Genomic DNA, 18,261 nt, shown 5'->3' on the forward strand with positions numbered 1-18,261 from the left:
TGGTATCCCTTCATCCAGTGGTGTGATGTCAGGCCCCACTTTTCCTCTGTAAACATTTTTTTGCATCACAATTTTGTCTTTTATCCCTCTGTTCTGAAACAAAGGGATGATTACATCACTGCAGGCGGTGCTGTTAGTTTTTTTTTAAAGGAGCTGTGTCTCTGGCTTGGCAATAGCACCAGTTTTATAACTGGAACCGGCTGCTGCTGCTGCTGGGTGGTTTCCACAGAGATTATCAATGGTGAGTCAAAAAGATTACCTCCAGCAAGCAAACTGGTTTGTTATGATTTCTTGACTAGAATATGTTAATACTGCCAGGAAGCAGGAAACAAGAAATTCACCAGCGGATATGCATCAGACGGCCGTGATTGCTGGTTCATTTGGGGAAATCATCTTTATAAGGAATTGAAAAAAAATGAATAAAAGGGGAAAGTCATGTCTTTATACTTGGCAATCTGAAATACAAAAATAAATGAATCATAAAAAGAGTTTCCTGGGACACATTGTCTCCACGGGAATGAATTCTGTAGCCAAATATTGTGTCTACTTTGGTTTTTACATGGCAGCCGAGACAGTCGTCTCTTTTTTCAGCAGTTCTTTTAGATGTGAGCAAAGTGCTCACTCTCCCGCGTCTCCCGAGTAGCTAAAAGGAACCGAACATCCTGGTTATTTGTCTGAATTGGACATATTCAGGAGTAGAATCCAGCTGTGTGCAATTTATGACACTAAAGTCTCTCCTCTAATGACGAGATACTGACATTTATCAAATTAACTCCCGTCAAGCGGCTGTGCAGTTGTGGGAGGATTACGGTAGAAACGCTGTGTTCAAGTTCATTTGACGGCATGTCTGTCCCCTCCGGCTCTGCTGTAACCGACTCTTCACTTTAATTTCCACAGCTTGCCACTTTTACTCGTCTACCAGCCCCCCCTGCTAAATTGTCTCTAAATTGGATATTAAGGGGATGGAAGAACTCAGGGGAAGGGTTGCCCTCCATGTTTCTTTTCCTCCCTTTTAATATTCTTCTTTACAATATTACATATACACTGTATACATATTTGACTGTAATGAGAATTGCAGCATTATCCAAGAGACAGGGATGCATCTTATTTATCTCCAGTATCCAGACTTGGCATATTCAATAAGCTTAGTCCTCCCAAATGCACCCTGCCCTACTAGCGCTCTGTATATGAATCACATTTGGATTGGGGAGCTTTGGGTGGGGGCATGAGACACACCCTTCGACCTTTGATTGCATTCTCCACTTTGATCAAATAGCTGGGTAAAGAAAAAAGGCTCTGAGTGTTGTAGCGTAACATTAGCATCCTGTGGGGCCGGGTGGAGCTTAAAGGTGTCTGTGTGTGTGTGTTGAACCAGAAGTGGAGGTATAATGGTAGTGATAGGATGACAGACTTCGTCCCCAGGTCCAATAAAGGCGACAGCAGCCTGTGCAGATTTATAACTGCCTTCCTGAGTGAAAAGCGGGATGGGGGATGGAAAGGCAGCTCACTATCGAGGATATCTTATGCCTCCTTTGAGAGTCCCTCCCTTTCTCTCTTTAATTTCATGGCTCTCAGAGTGCTGTATTGTCTCTACCCCCTGTCTTCATCTTTTTTTTAAAATCTCCTTTCTTTTTGTGTAATTTTTAGACCTATTTTTGCCTTAACTGTGGTCTTGTTTTTTTTTTTCCTTTGTTTTCTTTACTCTCGCCCCTCCTTTGCAGGGCTTTAGGCAACAAATGTTTCCTTTGTCTGTCAGCCACAGCTCTCTTTATTACTCAGCCAAGCCTTTTAATTCCTTGTATGTGTGAGACTGACTGGGGCAAATAAATGGCTAGCTTGTGTTTATGCTCCGACAGTATGACTAAATGTTGTATACAGTACAATATAGCTGAGACTCAGTTAATGATAGTGCAGAAAGAAGAAACACTGAGATGTGTAGAATAAACTAAGCACACCCTCTGTCAAGTGTAAGGTTTTAGCTGTCTATGTAACTAAGTACACCCCATGATTCAGTGGCTTAGTATTTACCACTTTGAGCAGCAATACCTTTTGGACTTGCTTTAGCTTTTTGGAAAATGGGCTCACATTTGGCTCTAATATACTTTGGTATACAGAGGAGTTTGACTCAATGAGTGCAAGTGCCCAGGTTCTGTGGCTGCAGGGAAAGCCCAAATCAACACCCCTCCAGCACTGTGCATGGCAGTTGGAGGGAGATGTTTGTGCTGATATGTTGTGTGTGGTGTACCATACGTGGGGCGCTGCATTATGACCAAACATCTCCACTTCGGTGTTGTCTGTCAAAAGGAAGTTGTTCCAAAAGTCATGTGGTTTGTTCATATGCATGTTTGCAAACCTAAGCAGTGCTGTCATGTTTTTGTTTTGTTTTTTTCAGAGAGAAGACGCCTTTGCCTCGGCAACCATTTCAAACCAGCCATATTTGTTCAGTCTTTTTCTAATGTTGCTGTCATGAAGTTTAAAATTTAACATGGTAACCAAGGCCTGTACAGTCTGAGATGTAGCTCTTGGGTTTTTGCGGTTTTTCTGCAGATTGCACAATCTGGGGAGAATTGGATAGGACAGTTGCTACTGCAAAGATTTAGCTGTCTTGGTAATTTTCCATTGTTAATAATTTCTCTTACTTGTTTAGAAATGGTCTTATCACCCTTCTTATATTGATGGACAGCAACGATTGCTTCTTTAAAATCATTGCTGATGTCTGTCTTCCGTTATGTTAACATACATCAGACCAGCAAACTACAAAAACTTCTGCTACAAAGCTGTATATTAAATCAGCTTAGCATAAAGGCTGTAAGCAGGAAGAAATGGCTATCATGAACCCGTTGGTCATCTCTGAAGACTTCTAATCAGCACATTATATTTTGTTAAATATTCAGGAGTCCAGAATATACAGGACTGCTGAGGATCACCTACTGTATATAGTGAATTTTGCAGAGAAAGAAAAGACTGCTATTCTTTTTCTTGCTTCTGATTAATTATTTAAAAAAAATGCAGTTTGGTCCAAATTTAACTGATATGAGTGACCAGAGTTTTTCAAGGCTGTTCGGAGGTATTTTTCATTTTCCAGCCTAAAAATATCAGCGAAAGGCAGGTTTTGTCTTAACACCTACTACTTCCTGCAGTAGGAAAAGCTAGTTTTAGTCTAGATAAGTATTGAGTAAGTTAAACTGCAGGTGCATTTTTTAATCAAAGGATTATTGAATCTTTTAAAATTAGTGACAAATAATAATGACCTTTTCTTCCTGATGCCATTTAGGATTTTCATCAGAATTAAAGCTGGATGCATGATCCAAAAACAAAACAAAAAAGAATCCATCATATACACCACACAGGAGCTATATCGATTTAATAGCTGCGAACAGCTCTGATATACAGTATTCTGTTATACAGCACGTCGCATCAACAGATATATCACATGACACCCTCATACCCCTGCCTGTGATGTTGTTTTGGAAAGGCCGCTATGTTCCCATGGCAGCCTAGCACCAGCTATTCCCAGTACGATTGTAGTTTTCCACCTGCAGCAGGAAAAAGACCTGTTCCCCTCCCAAACACTGTTTCCATGTAAACATTTTGCAGGAATGTGTGTTCATGTGAGCATGTGTGTGTGTTCCATTTCTGTGGTTCAAAGCTGAAGTTTGGTTGTTCTGTTGTGCCTAAAGCTCCAGGTAGAAATCAATGGATTGTTTTTTGGCAAAAAATATATAGAAGGCAGTTTGTGTGTGTGTGTGTGTGTGTGTGTGTGTGTGTGTGTGTGTGTGTGTGTGTGTGTGTGTGTGTGTGTGTGTTTGTGCTCTTTAAGCATCGGTGCTCTCTGTCGTATTTTCAGTATTACTTCTGTCCCGTTGGGGATGATTACAAGAGAGGAGGGGAAAGTGTAGGAGCTCAGAGCAAGAAGACGAGGGTGCTAATCTGTGAGCAGCATTAGGATGAAGAGGGTAGCTGTGGGGGCTGCACAACAACAACAACAAAAGCCCCCACTAGCTATCAGTTCACAAAAACACAAGACAAAAAAAACCCCACAGTGTGAGAGATGCAGCCAAACAGAAAGTGACTCAAGGCAATGTTAGAAGCAGCGTCTTGGCTAAGATCAGGTCAGACGTGGGCAAAGAGAAGTAGTGTTTGAATACCACAGGCTATAGTGTCCCATTAACAGACTTGTAAAAACACAGTCCCTCCCCCAGTGGAAACTGCAGCTCATGCACATAAACACACATGTGCAGATTGCCGTTAAATATGATAAAGTGTTAAGATTGTTCAAAGGTCCAGGAACACTAGAGTAGGCGAGCCTGAGAGTAGGCTAGTAATTGTCTAATAAATCAAACGTGTTAGTAATTTTTTTTCACTATATTATTAATCTTACACCTTTTTTTAAAAGACAATTGCACATTTTCTGGATTGTCTTGGTATATTTGTAAAAAAAAAAAATCAGTTTAGAAAAATAGAGCTATTTAGTTTTTGTCAGCACTTTTTAAAAAACTCTTCATGTTGTATTTAGCGGTAAGTCGAACAAAATTTAACTGCGGATGCAAAGTTTAAATTCCGTGTGGGTGACACATGCTGAAGGTGAGACATGAATGAAATACACAGTGAGAAAGTAACATCACATTTACAAGGATACAAATTAACATAATATATATACATAGGAAAATTAAAAGAATTGAGATTTATGACATGTTTCATCTATATATATTTTTAAATGTATAGATGTTAAATAACTTGAGTAGTTTCTTACTCATTATTGTATCTTATATAAAAAAGAGTGATCGTGCCCTCCTAGCAAATTAAATTATTTATCTAAGAGGCTCTGCAGCAAATATCACCTCTATACCTCCTGTCTTTGACTGACTTTAAGCACAGTGCTGTACTCACAATGGTCGCAGGATATTTTAAGATTCATGCTCACACTGAACTTGGAAAATCTCAAATTAAATACATCGGTGCCTGTAAATGGAACGAGCTACAAAAAAACATGAAGCGGCATGCTCTGATTTCACTTCTCATTTTAAAAGGTTGTGTCTGTTCATCAGCAACTACTCTATCACATGTTTTTCTTAATTTGTAATTATCTGTATGTATACTTTTGACCTTTTTGTGGATTAAAAAAAAACAAATTTAAACCTGTGCACCAATTCTTGATTATTTTTTTTTTAATAATTAAAGATGTATGCTGGCCTTCTGTCTAGTCAGAGTCAGAGTTACAGTGAGTCATACGCTTCCATATAGCTTCATTTGATCTAAATTGTACATTTTATTGTTTATGATCGTGGTCTGTGTCTGTGCTCCTTTTCTAACCAGGAAGTGGTTTGTAGCCTGAAAGTTTTGTTTGGATGCTCAGCTGCCCTCAGGGCTGTGTGTGGGTGCTAAAGGCATTCACATGAATAGACACACTCTGCATGCTTCTAGTAAACGCATTAACCCAAAATGAGGTATCAAAAACAGAAAACTCTCACAGTTCTGCAAGTGTTCTGTAAGAACCAGCTGGAGGGATGATTTTGTGTAAATGTCAGCTTGTGATGTTAGGCCTCCTAACATGAATCAACAGAGGTGGGGCTAGAAAAAACACAGAAGAAGGCACGGCAGGATGGTACTCACTCATTTCCCACTCGGTGTTTTCATATCCGCACCCTGTATTTTTAGACAAACAATGAATCAGTTCTAAAAACATGCTTTTATGAAGGTTTTTACTGTGCAAAGCTGTCCGAAAAGATAAAGGACTCTAACGAGTTGTCGTAATTGTGAACAGCGCAGCATTTTTAGCTGGAGTCAGTGGAAGTTAAGAAATACAGTATTTCCAACAAGATACATGCAAGTGCTGCAAAAATAACAGCCACAGTGTATTTAAAAGCTGTATGTGAATGAAAAATGCTTATTACTCTACTAGGTTTGGTTTTCTGAAGGATTTGGCATTTGGGGGCGAAGAAACTATTTTCACCAGACACAAACACAAAACCTTTATGTTGGTCTTTGCCTGGCTCAGTGCCACTGGACAAAGCAGGCCCAGTGGGCAGTGCTAACCCACAAGCAGCAGCGAGTACTTGGAGCAAACGGTGGGTGGGCTGAAGGTCATACGGGCTATGGACACACTGCCATTGTTCACTGCCCTGTGTGCTGGTATAAGATTCACAGAATGCTATGAAAAGAGAGAGTAGGTGCATCGGAGACATCAGACAGTAAATACTCGATCAGATGTTAGCTGAACGTGTTTTAAAGCGATATAACTGATATGACTGAAGGATATGTGTGCATGTTTGCGACACTGCACAGTGGAGCAGCATGTTTTTGGTGTGAGTCAGCACTGTGTGAGGAGGCACAGCTAGCTCTGTGAGAAGTGCAGCACTGTTGAATGTACAGTAGGAGTGGGAGGAGATGAGTAAAAAGCTCTTCTGTGACACTCAGGAGATGCATGATGTCTTCCCTTCAGCTGTTGCACACCACATTCCCCGAACCGCTGACTGTACCTCTTCATCCTGGAAGAACTCTGATAAATGGAATCTACAACCTGAACTGCGCATGTATTTTCTCACTTAGAGACTTTATAAAATGGGTCAGTTTGTTTGCATCCAGCGTTCTGACCTTTGTTTCTTGTTAATTCTGCCTCTCCCACTCCTCTTTGTAAAGGCCAACACTCATGATCACAGGCAAAAGCACTTTGTGGCAGAGGCATTTATTCCTGCAGAGTGATAGCACCCGCTGTAGAAGCAGGTCAAGGGGAGGTTATTAAAATTTCCCTCGAGATGCTGCGCTCGGTGTTCAAATTATTTGCACCTTGACCCAGTTTATAGTTGGCCTTTTCAAGTGTTTTCTCTCCAAGCTTTAGGTTTTTGTGCGAATATATGTGAAGAAAGACGCAGGAGGGGGGAATTCATTTTGTCTGCCCCACTTTCCAGAATTGCATTAATTAGTGACCCTGCCAGGCACATCTGGCGACCTTTGTCGTGATACTTAAGTACCAAGCAGAACACTTATTCGTAGTGGTATGAATTTAGTGATTAGAAGAGCAAAAAAGATGTCTTAAAAAGATGGCTTCAATTGAGTTTAAAGGGAAGAGGCTGTTAACTGTACACTCTACATTTTATTTAACTGTTGTTTCAGCAGTCACAACTGTCAGTGACATGCTTAAGTACAGCAGTCAGACATCATTTAATCTGCGGTCTATTAGTAATCCAGTAATCAGCCAGCTTAAAGTACATTACAAGGAACTGCAGCACAGAAATTAAAAATATCTCAAATCACAAAAATCTCAAGAAAATTCAACAACACTAACTTAAAGTTTGAATTTCTCCCATCACAGATGGTCACTTCACCGGGACCCCTCCCACATACGGTTACGACGCAGACCGAGCAGAGGAGCAGCGAAGGCACCACGACATCCTGCCGTACATCGATGACTCGCCGTCGTCATCTCCTCACCTCAGCTCCAAGAGCCGTAGCAGCCGGGACACTCTGTCCTCTGGATCGCTGGAGTCCTCCAAATCGGTCAGTATGACATCTCGGCGTGTCCTGTTGTTGACAAAGCAGACTTTGATGCTCACATCTAATCCAAATGCCAAGCTTTCTCACATCTCCTCAAGTGATTCAGCAACTTAGCTGCAGACAGAGTAAAAACAAATCTCGCTGGTAAACTGTGCCCATTCTTGCATAATTTTATCCCATTGCAGAGCAGGAATTGGGCTAATCTATTCTTAGAACAATCCCATTCTGTCTAAAAGTCTTCAATTGAGAAACCATATCTGCTGTTTAAAGGAGATTGATAAGGGACATATCTCCTGCCTCATAGCTCCCGAAGCAGTCATCCAGTAAAGAAACCCATCCGCCTTAAGAGTCAGGGCTTTTTTCGTCTAGGGTATTAGGCAGAATTACCTATCACCTCAATCACCACATCGCTGCCTTCATCCTCTTACCCGACCTCCTTCCTCGTCTGCAGAGAAAACCGGTGATCTGTGACGTCTGCTCTTCAAAGGTTATAAGGGAGAGGATACATGTGTGCGCACACAGACACAGACTCACAACCTGTTTTTCTTGTCATCTGTATTTATTCTATGTGTTATTTATATATGTTCTATGATGCAGTTCTCAGTGGAAGCAAAGGACTTTGTGTACCAAAGGGCTAGTATATACCAGATAAACATGTTGTAGCCATAGGTTCAATTACAATAGAGGGGTATCTTGGGAGAATATAATAAGCTAATGCTGCCTCTACCCCCTGTGCCCTTGGAGGAAGTAATTGCATCAGTGGTCATGAAGCTGTATCGGTTACTCTGCCCCTTCAATCTTTGCTCACTGTCTGTACTGGTGAGCAAGCGACTGTCAGACTGATTGATGACTTGAAAATGTCAATAAACGATGTGCCCCTTGACTGCTCCGACCTTTGACCTGTGAGGTTTAACGCCCGGTGGTTTTAATTTGCGCACACATACTTAGCTTGCATTTGGACACACACAATCCTTCTGTTTGTATGGAAAAAAGAAATTCAACACTACATGCTTAGAGCCTGTAGATGCATCGTCTGATGACTGGATAAATACGTTATGCACTGTGGCAAATATCCATCAACAAATTCCCCACAGGCTTACAATCAATGTCCTCAAAATGGAGTTACCATCATCCTTGATTTGCCCTTGAACAATCTGTCTTCAAACGTCACCCCACTCTGCTTTTCTAATTGATGAGTCAGAGTCCAGGCAAGCTCTGATTGGCTCAGGGGGAACTGATGGTTTAGTGATGTCACTGTCATGAGTCATCACTTTCAGTAATTCTGCTGATTTAATTTAAGAGTGCTCTGGGCTCTTGTTCTCTCACAATCTGGCTCTGCCCAGCACTTGAAAGGGAAAAGAGGGTCACTGATCAGAAGTTTGTTGAAAGTTCAATAATATCCTTAAACTGTTTTACCAAAAACACTGACCACGTGTGCTATCTGTGTTTCTGCATGATCATAGCGTACTTTATGACATCTACAGAGTGAACCTACAGAGTTCACTCTGCTTAATTTCCCATCAAGTTTGTGGTAATGATGCGTTATTATTTCTGTATTTAATAGGAGAAATTTCAAGAGACTTATGCTGCGGTCACACTAGATAAAACTGGTTGGAGATTGCAGCATGACCAAAATTACTGTGACCACGTACAATGAACTTGCAATCTTGTTGCTCGAGACCAAGACTGCAACCTTTTGCAGTCAGCTGCCATCTTTAAAGTAGCTTTACTGCTTCATGACGGTGATAAAATGACCAGTCTGTGATTGAATGGGGTCAAACTGGCAACTAACTGTCAATTAACTGTGATAAATATCCACAAATCATAAATCAGTTCCTGTCTGCATACAAAGAAACGCACATTAACTACTTACATTCAGATTCCAGCCACGACCTCATAGATTTGACTGCAAAATGACACAGGAACTTTCCAACCTTGCTTTTCTATAAAATATTTGGCTGGCGAGTCACCTGATCGCTGAAAATGAGTCGTGCTCACTGGAACAGACTGACTCAGATCGACTGCAATAGGTTGGGGAATAAATGCCAGTCTAAGTCTGATTATTTGTAGACAGGGTGCTTCCCACCAGCTGATCTATGCAGTCATCTTTTCATTGAAAATGAGTTACCCAGAGGTTGTGGGTGATAGACACTCAACCTCTGGATGGCCAATTAGTCTTACAGTTAGTTGCTGACAGGGAAAAAAAAATCAGTGCAGTCCCCAGGCAAACCCTGATTTTTCCTAGTTGTAAGGAAGTTTCCATATTTTTACTGTAGTGCGACAGAGCCACATAGACTTCCAGCTGGATTCATAGTCCTGTGTTTGTTTTCAGAGCCCTCAGGCTACAGTTATCCAGGGAAGCCGTCGGTCGTGCACGATAATGACTTGGGTCTTCTTTACAACAGGGGCAAGGCTAAGTGACTGAGACCAGTGCAAACATGAACAAGAGTAGCTCCGTTAACCACATATTTCTATTCAAGTGGCGCGACACAGCGTCAGCACATACGCGTGGGTCTGGTGAGCAATGTGTAGCACCTCCGCAGTATCATGCTGGGGCCTGCTGCCAGATTTAAATTGAAGATGTTGCAGGTAATGGCTTGTGCTTTGACACCCCCTCCGTGGATCATCCTAGTTCATGAACCCCTGTATATTAAAACAACTAACTCCTCTCTCTTATGGCCCACACTTAAGGTGTGCAGTAAGCTTTATTTTCTGCTCGATCAGCAGAAATACTCTAAATGAGCAGCATGTGCACCATCAGTGTGTGTCTTATCTGACTGAAGACCTACACCTCCACCACATAGCAGATGTGGCGATAGGAGCCAATCTTGTTAGGCTTTTCAAAAAGCCAGGGATGGCAGAACAGGATGCTACACAGATTAGAAAATGAAAATTGAAAAGGGTTAATAAAATGTGGGGTTGTTGTTATTGCAGTCACTGTTGAAGAAATAAAAAGAAACATGTTGCTAAACAAACCCAGTGACCATCAGAATTCTTAAAAACATGCCAGGCTGAACTCCAGCTAAGTGATGCTGGGGCTGAAGAGGTTTAAGTGTAGACTTAAGTGTCAAATATTATTTGTATTGCCTCTTATGTACACTGCACCTAAATATACCCGGAGCAGGGAGAATATGTTTTATTCTTTTACTTATTTCATAACCAAACATGCACACAGACACTTCTTTAGTCTGAACCTAGAGATTAGCTCATTAGTTGACACCATGAATAAAAGATGATTCATTTGCAGATGTGTTCCTCCAGGAGTCTGGGGTTTGAGATGATAAATAAACACTGTCTCCTCCATCTTCCCGCCGGTAGTTCAGTGAAAGGCTGAGCTGCTGGGTGTTCAAGTTCTCTTCTTGCAATTGCTTTTTTTTCTTTTTTTCTTTTAGAGATGTAATTAATTTTTTGATGTTTCACATGTTTCAGTCTATTTACCAGGAGATGTATTTGAGAGTGATGCTACTTAACTAGCAGGACTTTTCACTTTTCACAAGTGCACAAATATTCTGGTGTCTCAGTCACCACCATAGGTTTTCCAAATTTCCAGTTAGGTGTCTCAAAATTTTGACCTACTAACTCTAAATTCTGAGAATATAACTCGAACCTGGAAATTTAGAGTTGTTATGTAGAAAGTTTTTATAATAACCTGGAAATTTTGACTGAAAAATGATAAGTATATATCATAAATACACATCTCATCTTACGATGCACGTTTGTTTGTAAAGACAAACATTTACCTCTTTTGACTGTGTTAGTATCTGCACATAATATACTTCATTATCGGCTTTCTTGGGAACCTAATGTTATTACATTCAGTCCAGATACCTAGAAGGCTCTGAGTGATGCATGTTACATCTCTACCACAGAAATGATAAGGTGAGAAACAGTGTAGTATACTGTGCAGTAGAAACTGTGAGTACAAGACAGTTGGATGAAGATCCAATATTTTATGGAGCAAATGAGAAATCGGGATAATAGCAGAATATTAAATTATAGAAATCCTTGAGTTGCATCTTAGGATCTAGTTTTTGCCTCATTCCAATAATAACTTGTACATCATTAACTAAGATGCTAAGAAATTACAGCAGAGAGTAAAATATTGTATTCAAAACCTGGACAGCCATGCATTTTTTTTAAACATCCAATTACATTGCATTACACGCCCTGGTCTACCCAGCACAATTTTCTTTTTGCTCTCAGTAAATAGATCTACAAAATATTAAATATATTACACAAGGAAGAGCAAAGACTACACATATATCTTCATACCTGTCCAAACGACCGGTTGTTAATAGTTCTGTTTAATCATTTTTTTGTTCATTCAGTCAATTTGCTGATGTAAAATAAACGTGAAGAGTTGAGAATGTGTTTGTAGCAGGCTACTGAATCAAACTGACGACATATAAAAGCATATTGAGCCCGGCAGAAACTATGGTGGTAATGGACTCCTGTGTAATGGAGTCCATAAAAATCCTGGAGCATTTCATAATCTTCTGGCTTGTAACAGTCCCCTGAGATCTGTGTAAGCATCTGCTTATGCAGTGGCCATGGAAACAGGTTTCAGACCCATTTACCCCTTCATTTAAATAAATGCATGTACGCCCACACACATCCAAGTAGTCATGTATGCATGTAAAAGCAGTTCACGCGAGCATCATGCATGGTGCACAGGCAGACATAAACAAGCATTTATATAATTTTCAAAATAACTGTATTTAGTAACAAATCAATATAAAACAAAAACAGCTTTTATGAATATCGTATTTAATACTGTGCTTCAGGGTTTATGCCAGACTTTGTTGTTTTTTTTATGCTGTTTTTACTGTTAAGGTAGTTACAGGTAAAAACAGCAAAAAAAAAAAAAAGATTAAAGAAGAGTAATAAAAGGAAGATGTTATTACTTAATGCAATTTCACCTGGTCAGCTGATATTCATCCACTAATTTCCACTAATTATGGTCATCATTCATACTGTATCCAAATGCGTTTAATGATGATTCAGGGCTGTTTCACTGGTTTAATCCCAAGCTCATGCAGTCACAACTACCAGGAAAAAGGTTTGTGTGTCTCAGTGTAAAGATGTGTAGTTAAAAAAACAAACAAAAAAAACCTAATGTACACACACATCTATGTCTGCATCTGGCTTTGTAAATTATTTTTCTGCATCTTCTCACATGCTTTTGCCTCTCCCATAACACACAAACACACTCATACATACACATATTTATACCGCAGCCGTTTTTTTCTTGTCCTTGGTGACCCTGCCCGTTTGAGTTATTTCAGATTTGGTGGTTAATCAAGGCAACCCGGGGAGTTTATCTTTTATTTTTTCATATCTATGCCCTTCAGCGAGCTTTGACTCAGCTGAAGGGAATGGAGAGGCAACCAGGGATGATTTCCGGAAGGTGTTTAATTTTCCTAGACTCAGGCGCACAGAAGCAGCATGAAAGGTCCTTTACCAAATATATACATATAAATAATAGGATGTTATGTTTTGATGTTATGACATAGTCACAAAAGAAGCAAAGGGCTTGCAGTGTGAAAATAGTTCCTAAAATATTTTAAATAAGCAAAAGAATAAGTTAGGCTAAGCAAACTGTTGTACATCACATTGCATTACTGGGTGTTCTTGAAACTTTATTCTCTGTGTATTTGTTACAGACCGAGTGTGACCTAGAAAAAGGTTTGGAGATGAGGAAGTGGGTCCTGTCTGGGATCTTGGCCACCGAGGAAACATATCTCAGTCATCTGGAGGCACTGCTTCTGGTGAGAACACACATCACTTTTAATGTCCTCATAATGTCCAGTATTATAATCAATCTACCAACTGCTCAGGAAATATGAGTGTTTACAATGGAAATGATTGGTTTTTGAGTATAAGAGTGAAAGCTTTAGATATACAGTAGCTTTTCAAATGTTTAGTAGATTGTTTAGAAATACAATTTGTCCCTTTGCTGGTCTACTGAAGGGGCAGCTAACATTAACGTCCCCCTAACTTATAGATGCTTACACAGTACTCTCACTGGCCACTTTATTAGGTACACCAAGTTAGTGTTAGTAGTAGTAGATTGCCCTCCAACCTGACTTAATTCTTTGTGGTGAAGACTCAACAAAGAAACATTCTTTTGGTCCATATTGACATGACAGCATTTGTCAGCTGCTCATCAATCTTCTGTCCTCCACATCCCAGAGGTGCTCTATTGGATTGCGATCTGGTGACTGTCGAGGCCATTTGAGTACAGTGAGCTGTCATATTCAGGTAACAAGTGATGATTTGAGCTTTGTGACATGGTGCAGTAATGCTGCTAGAAATACCAGTAAGAAGATAAACACACTGAGGCATTTAAATACTGCTGAGTAGGTACTAAGCTCTGGTTTAGACTTCTGCAGGGAATCTTTGTGAAGTCTGTGATGTAACCTATTCCAGTGGTTTATGTCTTTGCCGGCATTTATCCTTATGCGTGGTGGATATGTGTTAATTAAGCGTGTGGTTGTGTCCCGGTGTTTTATATGCAGTGCCAGCAAATACAAACAACGTTCTTTGATTTTTTTTTTTTTCTTTCCTGGGTCTCTGCTCTTTGTTGTGGTAAGGTTTTTTTTCAGGGGCAGAAATATTTGTCCCTCTAGTTTTTCCACTTCTTTGTACATTCCCTCATATCCGTTCCGATAGTATCGTCAATTTCCTTACAGGAATTTGCTGGCATTTGTGGCATCGAGATTCATCACAGCAGGCATCTGTAGTCCAATTTTGGTGAGCCTGTGTAAGTTGTACCCTCAGCTTCCTGTTCTTAGCTCACAGAAGTGGCGCCCGGTGAGGTCTTCTGCTTCTGTAGCCCATCTGCTTCAAAGTTTCAGTGCGGCTATTCTGTTACCTTGATTGTAACAAGTAGTCATTTGAGTTACTGTTGCTATTCCTATCAGCTCAAAGCAGTCATTTTCCTCTGACCTCTGACATCAACGAGACATTGTCACACAGAGAACTGCAGCTCATGGGACGTTTTCTCTTCTTTTGGGCCATTGTCAATGAACACTAGAGACGGTTGTGTGACAAAATCTAAGATCAGATCAACAGATCAGCAGCGTCTGAAACTCTCACACCAGCTCGTCTGGGACCGACAACTGTTCAGCGTCACAAAATCATCTTTCTTTGCTATTCTGGTGCTCTGTTTGAACTTCAGCAGGTCATCCTGAGTGTGTCTACATGCCTAAATGTTTGTTTCAGGCATAAAAGGATTTGAAGGTGTGCCTAATACAGTGGTTGGTAATTGTATCCTAACAATACCGTACATGTTACTGGTTATCCCAGATCAGGTAAGGCAGGTAAGGTAGCAGTAAAACCTGTAAAGCCTTCTTGTTGCTGTTTTAATACTGATGAGTATGACAAAGAAAAATGTACCATACTTAAAAAAAAAAGACACCTTGGTGTAGAATATGTGATACCAAAGTGTAACCTGTAAAAGTCTTTTACTGTTTACTTTAAATCTGAATTAGTTCATACATTATAGTAGTGCAATATAACAGTCACTTAATCTAGGCATATTTTTTATTTTTTCTATAAAATAATTTAGAATGCTTCTAACACAATAAACACAATAAAATAAATTTATATCTGCTCTCTTGGTCCTCCTCAGCCCATGAAGCCTCTGAAGGCTGCTGCTACAACGTCCCAACCAGTGCTTACCGTGGCCCAGATAGAAACCATCTTCTTCAAAGTGCCTGAGCTCTACGAGATCCACAAAGAGTTCTACGATGGACTTTTGCCTCGTGTCCAGCAGTGGAGCCACCATCAGAGAGTCGGGGACCTCTTCCAGAAACTAGTAAGGCTGGAGCGTAGTTACCTTTAGTGCACCTTTAGAGCTCATAGCCAAAGAGAGAAATGAGTCAAAAGGTGGGGGGTTGTAGGGTGTTTGTTAGAGTGTGTACCCTTGACAGCAGAAATGTCCCTCTGTGTAACTGCTTGACATTACCCCTAATAAAACTTGACAATATGGGCCACCCAAAAAAACTTGACAGCAATGATAAGAACAGCTACAGCTGCATTTCTGACCCCAAACAAACCAACAGGGTTCACTAGGGCTCCATTACTCAGAGTAATGTTATTTCTTCCATCGGAAGGCTTCCATGAAAAGCTGAATTTCATAAACCAATAGTAAAAGTAATTTGATTTTTGGAGTAAAGCTCTTATTATCATATTAAATTCCAAACAAACTGATTCTGAATCATCTTTTTCCCCCCACATTTCCACCTAAACAGCCGTTTTTGTCCTTCCCAGGATGTCAGGGCCAAATCTACACTGGGTCTGTTCAATCATTTTCACAATGGGTCAATTAACCCACAATGAATCATTTGTTAATTCTCTTAGAAATACTGCTCCTTTCCCACTCGTGTCTCCCTCCATTGCTCTGTCTCTCTCTATCCCTCTCCCCCTCTGACTCACTTGTGCTTGGACACACACACACACGCACACACGCGCACACACACACACACACACACACACACACACACACACTGAGGGAGGTGCAAGCGTCTTTCACAATGCCGCCTTTCTGCCTCAGGCAGCTGAGACCATCACAGCACTGTGTGTTTCATGTCTAGAAGAAGCTGCTATAAATAGGAGCCTCTCTCTCTTTCTCAGAAACACATACACTCTCTCTCTCTCTCTCCCTCTCTCTCTCTCTCTCCCTCCCTCCATCTTATTCTCATTAACTTATCTTGGGAGGCGCCCCTTGTGGCTTGGCTAAGAAATAAGGATTTAATTGGTTTTGTCTTCATGTCAAATAAGCAAACATGAAAATCCAGTCCATCAAATCCATTCTTCTTGTTCACACTGAACTTCTATCTAACAAAACTGCTTCACGGTCACCTCTAACATTAAAAAGATGACATGGTTCTGATGTTAATTATTGAGCAGAGTGATTGTTAGCTGTGAGATGTGTTTGAAAGGAACGCTGCATGTTAAATCTGGCAGACTGGCATCCTACAAGACACAAAGAAGCACCAGTAGAATAATGACTTCTTCACTGGTTGCAGAGCAAGGTTGAGTGAAGGGCAAATTTGACCTCTGGGGCCCCCCAGAGGATTATGTCAATTAAGAACTTCATTTTTGACTATATTAGATTTCATTTGAGCTTAAATTGAAAGGTGTAGCTAGTATTTCCATAGACTGGTGCTAGTTTGCCCATATATTTAGAGAGCTTCTTTGTCTGGCTCAGCAATTACGTCACTCGTTTTCATTTTGTTTTTTTCTTTCTTTCCCCACCTTGACAGTCTGGTGTAGCTACAGTAACTATTGTTACTAACACTGAAACTGTAAATAGACATCTTTATATTGATGCTCTTATGCTTATACATTTACTACCTCATACACTTCCCTTCTCCAGACTATAGTTAATAAAAGTCAAAAGGTGACCATGCTGAGCCTTGAAAGGGGGGGGAAAGGGAGAAAATGTTGGATGACAGTCTGCATTAGAAAAGAGAAGGAGGGAGGGGGATTAGTTGAGAGGAGAGGAGGTGATACAGACAAGGACCGGGGGGTAGGGAGGGTTGAGAGGAGGTAGGAGTTGACTAGGCAAGAAGATTTAGGCTGCTGCAACTGTGATAGAGCTGTCTTGCCATGACTCTGAAATCTTTGAGGAGAGACAGGCTTACGAATCGTAAAACATCAGAAGGAAGAAGGCGAGAATCGGAGAGAAAAGAGGAAGTGCCAAAGCATCAGTGACAGGCTATGAGCATGACTGTCAGAGAATAGTGTTTGAAGACTGAAAATAGGGCAGAATCATGCTCATGTTTCTGCTGCTCCCTCACACACAGCAACAAAGTTAAGGCTTTGCACCATGAAGACAGCCAGGCAAACTGATAAACTGTCTTTGAGCATTTCAAGAAGAAACAAAAAAAACCTGATGACACATTTTTGCTTTCGGCCATGGTACTGTTGTGACTCTGATAATGTTTGATGCTAGAGCCACCATCATGATCCAGACTGATTTTTTTTTTTTTTTTTTTTAATTTTGGATGGATTGATGTGAAATTTTGTTCAGCCTTTTAGGAGAAGCTCAGCATGAATTTTAAGGAAAAAAGAAATTCAAGAGTATTTTTTTAAAGTAAACACTTCTTGCTGTGAGACACGGGTGCCTCACAGCAAGAAGGTCCGCAGGCCGTTGGATTTGATTCCTCCCACAATCCAAAGACATGGATGCTTTGGAGTAATTGGCAATCCTAAATTGGCCATAGGTTTGAAACAGATTTCCCTAACATTTGTTATGTGTAGTTATTTACGAGTCCTCACTAAGACAGTATGACAGTGCAATTTAGAAATATAATTTTATTGTCACAGGAAATTACTTGTTTAAGCTCCACCTTCCAGCCATCAGCTGGCTGTATTTGTAGTGTTCCAAACCTGTGCAGTCAATAGGGAAGTTGTATAGTGCCCTCTGGTGGACAAAGAACTGCAACAACGCTCATAACATGATTGAAGGGTGTTTCTCCTGGCAATTTTTTAAATTTTGTTAATTTTTATTTGTTGGTCATTATTAATGCTGATAATGATATATCAGCAAATGGCTATTACCGACCAGTATATCAGCCCCGTTGATAAAAAGTCATAATTGTTATTAATCTTTAGTGAGGAGCATAATTTCTACCTCAAGACTTATTTTGACTTTAATCAATTAGCAATTGCTGAAAAGCAGCGACTTCAAAGACATTAACTGAAGCCTAGAAAGAATAATGAAGAAAAAACAGAACACAAATGCATGCACTGTGTATG

The 18,261-nt window shown here is 40.4% G+C and overlaps 1 protein-coding gene across 1 annotated transcript in view; it reads left to right on the forward strand.

Annotated features, from left to right (window-relative positions):
• The window catches only part of bcr (BCR activator of RhoGEF and GTPase), an 87,762-nt gene that overhangs the window by 43,157 nt on the left and 26,344 nt on the right, over positions 1-18,261 (forward strand). Inside the window, exons 2-4 of the mRNA XM_063478715.1 lie at positions 7,313-7,497; positions 13,158-13,262; positions 15,128-15,313. Of these exons, the coding sequence (XP_063334785.1) occupies positions 7,313-7,497; positions 13,158-13,262; positions 15,128-15,313 (476 nt within the window). The remainder of the gene's footprint in view (positions 1-7,312; positions 7,498-13,157; positions 13,263-15,127; positions 15,314-18,261) is intronic.

This window comes from Pelmatolapia mariae, linkage group LG7, assembly GCF_036321145.2.
Source record: "Pelmatolapia mariae isolate MD_Pm_ZW linkage group LG7, Pm_UMD_F_2, whole genome shotgun sequence".
Lineage (NCBI taxonomy): Eukaryota > Metazoa > Chordata > Actinopteri > Cichliformes > Cichlidae > Pelmatolapia > Pelmatolapia mariae.